The sequence below is a fragment of the Neolamprologus multifasciatus genome, chromosome 16, assembly GCF_963576455.1.
Source record: "Neolamprologus multifasciatus chromosome 16, fNeoMul1.2, whole genome shotgun sequence".
Taxonomy (NCBI): Eukaryota; Metazoa; Chordata; class Actinopteri; order Cichliformes; family Cichlidae; genus Neolamprologus; species Neolamprologus multifasciatus.
The window spans coordinates 10,053,947-10,063,973 of record NC_140454.1 but is presented as its reverse complement, the minus strand read 5'-3'; the positions used below and the strand labels follow the sequence as shown (position 1 = coordinate 10,063,973).

General features: G+C 41.5%; 1 protein-coding gene across 1 annotated transcript in view; it reads left to right on the top strand.

The window, feature by feature from the left end:
* Positions 1-10,027, top strand: part of itgb5 (integrin, beta 5) — a 46,058-nt gene continuing 36,031 nt past the window's right edge. Inside the window, exons 1-9 of the mRNA XM_085135749.1 lie at positions 1-615; positions 1,343-1,428; positions 1,600-1,807; positions 1,925-2,174; positions 2,836-3,004; positions 5,186-5,347; positions 6,172-6,267; positions 6,376-6,465; positions 9,593-9,727. Of these exons, the coding sequence (XP_084991875.1) occupies positions 537-615; positions 1,343-1,428; positions 1,600-1,807; positions 1,925-2,174; positions 2,836-3,004; positions 5,186-5,347; positions 6,172-6,267; positions 6,376-6,465; positions 9,593-9,727 (1,275 nt within the window). The 5' untranslated portion in view covers positions 1-536. The remainder of the gene's footprint in view (positions 616-1,342; positions 1,429-1,599; positions 1,808-1,924; positions 2,175-2,835; positions 3,005-5,185; positions 5,348-6,171; positions 6,268-6,375; positions 6,466-9,592; positions 9,728-10,027) is intronic.

Below are 10,027 nucleotides of genomic sequence, written 5' to 3'. Positions count from 1 at the left end.
CTGGCAGGGAGTGGGCGGAGATTCCAGCTGGAAGCAAACCGAGAAAGCAACGCTCAAATCTGGAAAGGAAAATCACAGTTGAGCGCAGTTTTTGTTCATCTAATTTGGGACGGGATTTTTTCCTCTTTTAGCGATCTTTGGGTGGATTTGAAACGAGAGGTGATATGAAGCAGAAGTGTGAGAGCAGTTGTCAGCTGAGGGTAGAGTAGACGTGGAAGGCTACAGAGGCGTCAGACACCGAAGCTTGAGTTAAGAGAGCAGATCAACAGGACGGTGCAGAGCGCTGACTCTCACACTTGAAGACAATGGAACTGCTGTCCCTCACCTCACACGGATCATCCACTGTGATGAGCCCCAAACCCGCGTGTCTGTGGATGTGAAATGGTCTAAACACGCCACACTGTTTTGATTTGCACGGATCAGCTGGACTTATTTTGGTGAGCGCGCTGATGGGAGAGTAACACGGTGCCATCGGTTCCTGAAAAGATACGAAGCCGGTGTTTCCCTAAGCCTTTAAAAACACCCACAGGGACACCATGTGGAGCCTCGGGACGTGGATGTTGCAGGCGGCTCTGTGCTGCGTGCTTCTGCAAACAGTGCTGCCCAGTGCCAGAGGTAGGACGCAGGGCTGTCTTCTTCTCAGCACAAATCACTGCCTGTTTTTGCAGCGGCCGTTGGGTTGTGCTTGGAACACACACGCGGAGCTGGAGCTCCTCGAAAAAACACTGCGAAGCCTCTGACAGCGATAAACGAAAGGACTACTGGCCCTAGGATAGATAAGGATGATTTTTAACTGTCAATCATGCAAAGCTACTGTGGAAATAAGATTGGAGAACGATTCGATTTTTTGTTATTTATTCCCCATTCAGTGCCAAGGAAATCAACCTTATGTCACGCTTACCTTTGAATGGCCACACAGTCAGTCAGACAAATGTTTGAAACTATTGAGAAATTTAATTAAGAGCTTACCAAGGCCATGATCACTCCAGCTGATGTTCAGTTGCTAAATCAGAGGCTCCATGATTTCATATGAACAAGCAGCATGTTAAGAATATTGGCTGAGATTTTCATATCAGTTTTTTTTTTTTTTTTTTACATCCCCAAAAATCAATGTTTGTATCAGCCTCCAAATTCTGTACTCGGAGTTATTCTAATAAATATGGAAAAGATGGAAATGAGCATCACAGGTCCTGTTTAACCTTTGACCTAATATGGGCTGCATTATTATTAGTTTTTTAACCTTAGGGTCTGTTTCCTTGGTCATTAATTTGAAATAGAAGTGCAACCGTGATAGGGATGAAAGTAGAAATCTAGCCTCTGCTCTGTTCCCGTCCCCCCTCAGGTCTCAACATGTGCATGAGTGGCAGTGCTACTTCCTGTGAAGAATGCCTCCTGATTCACCCCAGTTGCGCCTGGTGCGCACAAGAGGTATGGCTTAGTTGATTGATTATTTTCATCATGTACATTTACTTGTACAGGTCCAGTGAAGTGTGGGATGCATTCAGCACTTTTCACTTCTTCTTTTTTTTTTTTTTTTTTGACCTTTTGAAAGCAGTATAAGTAATCAGGAATCTGAGATTTGTTGCTTTCTACATGCAGGATTTTGGAAGGGGGCGCAGTCTGACATCACGGTGTGACTTTAGTCAAAACCTGTTGAAGAGAGGCTGTGACGTACACTTCATTGAATACCCAACCAGCAGCATCAACGTCCTGCAGAACATACCCCTAAGTTCAAAAGGGTCTGGGTCAACCCAGTATGATGTGGTCCAGATTATGCCACAGAAGATCTCTCTCAGCCTGCGACCCGGTAAGAATCATAAACATTTCATATTTAGGATACGGGTTAACCTTGGAACATTAAAAAAAAAAAGTAATAAAAGCATCTCTTCTAAATAATGCAAAGCTCACTGATTTTTTCATGCAGGAGACCAGACGTGGTTCAGCCTGCAGGTGCGGCAGGTGGAGGACTACCCGGTGGATCTCTACTACCTGATGGACCTCTCTCTTTCAATGAAAGATGATCTGGACACCATTCGCAACCTGGGCACTAAGCTAGCCCACGAGATGGGCAAGCTCACCAGCAATTTCAGGCTAGGCTTCGGCTCATTTGTGGACAAAAACATGTCCCCGTTCTCCTACACGGCACCAAAGTACCAGGAGAACCCATGCGATGGGTAGGTGATGGCAAAAGGAATTGAGCTCAATAGCTGTAGGTGAAAGAGATTTACTCTGTGGCCGCACTCTGTTTTTGCACCTTTCTGAATCGTGTACTCTGCATCTGTGAGAATGAGGGTTTTTTTTTCTTAATATTTAGAAGGCAGATGGAATAATGTAGTTCTTAAAAATGGCCCTAGTACTCCCACGGTCCCCTGGGGCTGGTGATGCAGGCAAACTGAAAGGGAGCAGAAGTGAAAGAGTAGAGAAAGCTGTGGTACACAATGTTTGCCCTGGAGGTGCGGCTAACTCTGTGCGCATCACTTCCCATTTAGGTTATGGCCTGGGCTGTGTGTGTGTGCCATGTTTAGATACTTTTGTGAGTGTGTGTTTGTGCATCAGTCACAAACAATAAGGCACTTTAGGGAAAAACTAAAGTGATTCCTGCTAAAAGATCTCCCTTCTTTCATAGCTATCCCATTAACTACATTAGAAAGAGTCTACAAGTACTGTATATGAAGTGAATCATAAGATACGCCATATTTAACATTTAAGCTTCTTTTCGACACAAACAAACCGTCAGAGCCAGGATTTATGCCTTTAAAGACACTTATTGTGTTTTTTAATTTCCAAAAATGTAAATAAAATCTTAACATGCAGTGTGTCTGTCACCCTGCACAGGTACAAGCTGTTTCCCAACTGTGTCCCCAGCTTCGGTTTCCGCCACATCCTCTCGCTGACTGACAAAGTGGACCGTTTTAACGAGGAGGTGCAGAAGCAGATGGTATCTCGCAATAGAGACGCACCGGAGGGCGGCTTTGACGCCATCCTTCAGGCTGCTGTTTGTAAGGTGATGATCTTTTTTCTAGTAGATGTTTCCATTCGCCCACCCCTTCTGTTCATTTATGACTTTATACTTTTATTATTGGGCTAGCTTACACGTAAGCTTTCCTTTACATGCAGTTAAATGTTTTGCTTGTATTCATTTGGCTTATGGTGTAAACTGTATGCAATAACCTGAAGGAAGAGAGGATTATTATTATTATTATTATTATTATTGAGCAGTATTAGGAGATTTATCCAGGACTTCATAATTTCTTTTGTACATGTGCTCAGAGGTTGTTCTGTTTGTAAAATACGAAATAATTAATGAACCCCACATTTGTGTGAACTGTTTACGCTAAGATTGCATGTGTTCTGTTTGTGAATGAGGCCCTTTTTTAGTAGTTCTTTGTTCTGTGTGAAGCTGATGTCCCTGGAGAGAGCCCACACAGGCATGGGGAGAACATGCCTGTGTGGGCTCTCTCCGCACAGAGAAGTCTCTGAGCTTGGCCGGGAGTCGGTCCTGATGTTAGTGATATTAGTGAACTCAGTTTCTGTTTTACTGTAGCTAGTCTTGCAATTGTTGACTTTGGCAGTGAAAGAAACACATGTAGGCTATGCACTTGTGAGTTAGCATAAACATCACATTGTTTGTATTCTGAGGGGAAGAAAAAGTTGTCCTTCACACATTAGTCCACAGGCGTTTAGATGCTACTGAGAGTCAGGGAGGTCAAATGTTGCGGAGTTGCACTACAACCAGCTCAGTGTTCAATACATAGAAAAAAGTTTCATAAAGTATGTTTGAGTAGTCTTCTATTGCACCCTTTGAAGATTTATTTGTTCACAGTTGGTAACAGGTCTGAGGGACAGCTCCTGTGAGAGCAGCCCCTGTGACAGGCATCCTGCCTATTTGCTTGTTAATTAAAAACATCGGGGATGGAGATGACAGGAAGTACAGTCTGGTGCGGCTGGTTAAACATGAGGATGAGTACCTTGCGGGCCCAGTCATATCCCCGTGTTCCTCTTCCAGTTTAATTACTTCTAAAGGAAGACCATGACTCCTTCCAGTTGGCTCCTGTGTTGTAATTTACTTAATTTGCACCGTTTTAGGCCACCAGTGGTCATTTATCAGTCTCACTCACTGAGGCAGTTTTTTTATTTAGGTTTTTATTTACAAGCAGCATAAATGCTTCCTCTTCTACAGTACATCCACAATAACAGGAAAGGCCACCCATCACACACCTAGATGTAGATATCAGTCTTATGACACAGCTGTGGTTCATCTTCAGAGAGGCCTCTGATAGGTGTGTCCACGGTTCTATTGTGCACTGCACAGGGCAAAAAAATGCAGAGCCCTCTTTTCTCATTGGTTGAAAAGCTGTTTTCACGCATCAGTCAGCACTCTGTCAGCGTTCTCGGTGCCCCCGCCTGTTGTTTCCTGTTGATAAAAGCAGAGAAAAGTCTGGCTTGTTGTACAGTAGTGGACTTAGGAGCACATGAGCTGTGTATCATTGCTAAGCTTTACCAGACTATCAAAGAGTCAGCATCATGTGATTCAGACGTGGGTCACTTGTTCTTCGTGACAATGGAGTTGGAAGATGCGGAGTGAAAACTGACATCCAGCTCAAAACTCCTCTGACGTTTTTCTAATTTCTCTGCACCAACACTTAAATAAGAATCACTGAAGCATAAAAAGGCATCTAACTCGAGGGATGTAGGCCCTTTCAGCTGTAGCTCAGAGGCATAATGGCCATATTATGGCTGCAATTGGCAGCTTTGTATATCTCGGCATGTTTTGCAATGTGTCCTTTTAAAAAAAAAAAGAAGCTGACTGAAGGTCAAAACAATCTAGAGCAAATGAGCACTATCTGAAAATCATGTTTTTAAGAATTAGGAAAAACACTGTCTGCTGAAGCCTCCTCAGGGCTGTATAGTCTCAAAAAGCAGTTATTATTAAGTAGGAAAATGGCCACAAAAGCTAAAACCATGTTGTACCTCTCTGTAAAGATGTACATTTTAACGTGGGGGTCTGTGGGGATCATTGGACTCAGTCCCATTAGAGGAACGGCACTTTTCAACATTTCTGGGTTGGTTTCTTTTTCAGCCTTGGAAGCTGCTGCTTGGTTCTAATGATGTTGGCGATTAGGATGCTGGTATTTGTTTTTTGTAGCTGGAATTAGCTCCATTAACCTACTCCTCCCATTTACAGGAAAAAATAGGCTGGAGGAAAGAGGCCTTTCACCTGCTGGTGTTCGCCACGGACGATGTACCTCACCTCGCTCTGGACGGCAGGCTCGGTGGTCTTGTCCATCCCCACGATGGACAGTGTCACCTGAATGACAACAACGAGTACAGCGCTTCCACAAAGATGGTAAGAAGACTGAAAATACAAAGTAGTATTCAGGGTTCAGGAATTTTCTGTATTGTGGTTCATATTGCTGGTGTTCAGTAAACGTCAGGTGCTTTTTACTGCAAAGCCCACCCGTGAACAGATGCTGGAATTTGCAGCATTTGGTCACTGAAAGGCAAAAAAAAAAAAAATGACATGATGTACATCCTGCATACTTTCAAGGCTTTTAGGATAGTTTGCTTCCCTTTTCATGGCCTTCTGTCTCCACCCAGCTTTTAGCCACACTACATTACTAGATTTGAGTACTACTTTTTTTTTCTAACTAATTCAGTAAATAAGTAATTCACTAAGTTCTCAGGTAAGCAGGTAATCACAGTGAAGTGCTTATTAATGACAAGAGCCCGTGAATGGTCCAAATACACATTCACACCTGGAAGCTTTTACAGGAGCATGTAGAGATGTGTGGTGGTGGTGTTGTTGTTTTTTTTGTTTGTTGGATTTTAAGCATCCTTGTTCAAATAACAGCTAATGAAGAGCAGTATTGGTATGAGATGCATTATCCTTCTGACATCAGTGGATTTGTTTCTTATATTCGGTAAAACTGCACAAAGACAGGCTTTCAGACACAAGTTCATTAAGGATTTCTGTAGATGCCAGAAGACTAATGATGTAAACGTGGATCAAAATCATGTGAAAGGCACTCGCTTCCATTTAAAGTGGAAATCGTTTATTTGTAGCTCTGATTTATTGACCCCTTAAGACTTTTTGATGCTGTTTCATGGTGAACTATACTCTGTACATATAGAGTTGCCTTGCACACTCCAAATCCTTCTCTCTTATTCTAGGACTATCCTTCTCTGGCTCTTCTCGGGGAGAAACTGGCAGAAAACAACATCTTCCTCATCTTTGCTGTGACAAAAAGGCTGTACGTGATCTACAAGGTACTCTGAATTTTTGTCTATACAAGCTAAAGATCACACATTCTAACAGTATTTAAAATCTTAAACCATCAGTGGTGCCTCCTGTTTTTTTTTTTTTTTCCCCCAAAGGATTTTACTGCACTCATCCCAGGGACCACAGTAGAAATCCTTGATCAGGATTCCAAGAATGTCATCCAGCTGATTATCGCAGCCTACAATGTGAGTAATGCAAATCTGTGCAGCTGAGCATCTGCTTTCCCACTGGTGGGAGTGAGAGAGTCAAATAATGACATAAAGGGTTTTGCTTTTGGTGGGGAGCAGTGATACATTCATGTTTTTAACAGCTGATTTTGACACATGCATTTTCACAGCGATCCAAAATCTTAATAAAGGTAGAACGCATTACCTGACCGATTCCCGAAAAAATGTTTAAAAAATGATTATATTAGATAAATCATGTAAATTACGGTGTAAACCCTCAAAGGTCGACAGAACAGCAAAATAATAAAAGCGTACCGTAGTAAATTTACCAACTAGTTCAAACTGGTCAAAAATCATTAAGTAAGTAACTTAAAATGGGATAAAATGCCACAGAAGTGCCAAATATTTCAGTGCGTACGGTTGAAGAATACAACAATTTACCCTACTTTGTAAATTTAATTAATTTTACATTAGGGTTTACAGTGTACTTATGAAGCAGAAATGACAAACACCCTCTTGTCTCAGCTTCCTGAATGCGGAAAGCAATCCTGTTACTTTACTGATTACTTACTAACAGTAACTGATTACTTTCAAAAGTAATTAGTTACTTTATTACTTAATTTTTAAAAACATGATACACAACCAGATTATGAAATAAAACGATAGACCTTTCAGTCTCTTTTTAAACATTGTTTTATGAGTTTTAATCTTTTAACTTTATGCACATTTCGCAAGCAAGAATTAAATCATATGCAACAATCTCTGACTTGAAGAAATATGTTCAACATTTAAACGTATTTTCTGCAGATTCCAACTTATAAAATAAAATCATGTTTTGTGTTCTCTGTGAATGTCACATTCCCATGGCTGCGTGCTTGGTGCTCGCTCAGGTTTGAAGTTAAATTTTTTGCTGTAGAAAGAAGTGTTCTCGCCACACAGAGTGTACAGCGGACGCTAATGTTTTGTAGGGAATCAATCTCAAAGTAATGCAAGTACCGTAGTTTTCGGGTCATAAGCCGCTACTTTTTTCCCACACTGTGAACACTGCGGCTTATACTGACGTGCGGCTAATGCATTTTTTTTTTTCATGCAGCCTAAAACATTTTGCCTGGTAGACCAATAAAATTGATAAGTAGTTTATATACGGTATATATTTTTACTGGTTCTTAAGAGACGTTGTAATGTTGTTTGTGCACTGTTCCTTAAAAAAACCACAAGCAACATAATTTGTGTTACTGATACGTACGTATACTTATAGGTAGCCGTGTTACAGGCGCTGTTTGAGGAAAAAAGCTTTTGCAGTATGTATTTTTGTATGTTACCATGTTTGTTACCTTACGGATTAAATTAAATGTTAAAAATCCTCACATGTAATATTTCTGTGTAAATATCTCATATTACAAGTGAAATGCATATGGCTTAAAATCCGGTGCGGCCTGTACAAGTACAAAAAAGATTTTCTTTCTAAAATTAGAGCATGCGGCTTTTAATCAGGTGTGCTCTGTAGTCCGGGATTTACGGTCGTACTCTCTCCCGCACTCCATGTTATCCATTGTTGATCTGCACACATCTGTTACCATGGACATCACACACACTTGCGTCATTGTCATTAGACACTCTCACAAACAAAATCACGGTTTAGTAACGCAGTGTGTTTCGTAAAAGTAACAGTAATCCAATTACTTTATTGCAATAGTAATCCCTTACTTTACTTGTTACTTTAAAAAAGTAGTTGGGTAATCCTTTGCTGCCCATGTCTGCTTATATGTTTAATACTTTCCTTTAGTCTTTGAATTATTTTTTGTGAATTACATGACAGTTCAGTCTCCCCTGTCCTCTAATGATAAAGTTAGTCAGCCTTAGATCTACATCAAGTGTCGAGTAAGCAGCGACCTCTGAGGCAGACGAGTGAAACCAACCTAAATTGCAGAAAGTTGTAGTTCCTTTAGCTGCCACTCGAGGCAGTCTCAAAAACCAAGACAGTTTCCATAGACTCCCATTTTAAATTGGCCCAGTTTACAACATTAAAAGCCATGCTAACAGTGTGGTACAGAAAATAATTTTGTTCTCTTCAGTCGCAGGTAGAGTTATCTTAATGCAGGCTTCTCAGAATTGTTCTAATTCATGGGCCAAATTTGATCTGACCAGTAAAAAGAAAACCACACAAAAAACAAAAACAAGATTCATATAACAAACTAAGTTTAAACTATTACTTAGTTTACTTAGAATCTGGATAAAAACTGCTTTGTGGAGCTGTGATGGCAGCGAGGGCTACACTGATACAGACATGCACATCGTGCTTCCTCCGTGGCATTTTTATTTAAAGCCAACCATGTCTTAACTCCCTGTGCCTCTCTCCTAAACTGGAGCCACAGCCATCTGATTGCTTCTTATTAAACAAACAGCTTTCTGAAACCAGGAAACTGCACCTCATGCTGGGAAGCTTTCCCTAAATATTTTTATGTGTGGGGGAGACAGATTTTTCTTTTCTCTTGGCTGAGTCGGTGCATTCTGAGTGGCAGAAAGTTGTGTCAAATGCACACTTGACATGCTCAGTGTGTAGAAGCAATGCTGAATGAAGCGCTTTTAACTCGGGGCCTGTTAACATTCCAGCTGCCACGTTATATCCACCTCTGAGGTTTGATCGATGGACGGGCTTTTCCAAGCGCCGTGAGGTTCCTCCTCAGGTCTGACTGAGGGACAAAGCTGCTTCTTGCTGTGATTGTGTTAAGGGTGATGAAAGTGCAAGTGTGCGAGAAAGAGAGAAAGCGAAGGGTCGAATGAAGTCATGCTTATCCGTGTGCACCAAAGAACTCTCCTGATTTGTTCCTGGCACTTTTGCATTGCAGCGCTGAATGAACAACTGCAAACTGAGCAGCTGTGGTATTTCTTGTCCCCACACAAGCCACCTGCATCCACGCACAGCACTTGAGGTTGTGGTGAGATTGGCTATAAAACAGTGTCTAACCAGAGAAATGCTTTCCTCCTGTTTCACTCGGTTTTCCACTTAGATGCTCAACTATTGTTAAAAGTGCAAAAAGTCCTGCTGTTGATGGCTTATTTTACTTGACCTTAAAAGTTTCTGTTTTAAACCCTGGGTTTATTACCACATATGACTGAACTCTCCTGGCTGTGTTCTCCTTAGAGCATCCGTTCTAAAGTAGAACTGTCAGTGTGGGACCACCCAGAGGACCTCAGCCTTTCCTTCACTGCCACCTGTCAGGATGGAAACCCACTGCCAGGCCTCAGGAAGTGTGCTGACCTGAAGATAGGAGACACTGTGAGTTCTTCTCCACGCTTACCTCATGTTATAAATGTTTCATGTGTCCTGCTGGCCCAGAAAACGTCTGAGTGCTCGCTCACATGCTTTTATTCTCTTGGATTATGAAATTCAATCTGTGGTTTTAAGAGTTTAAAGAGAGAAGCGATTGCTTTTTCTCCATTGGATGTCTGTTTTTGAAGATTTCCCAATGCGTAGATGTTACTTGGGCAGAGCTGCACAGTTACAACAATAACGCAAATTATTCAGACATTTCAAGTCTTTTTATTTTTTCCATCTATGGGAACCAAAAAAACTGCA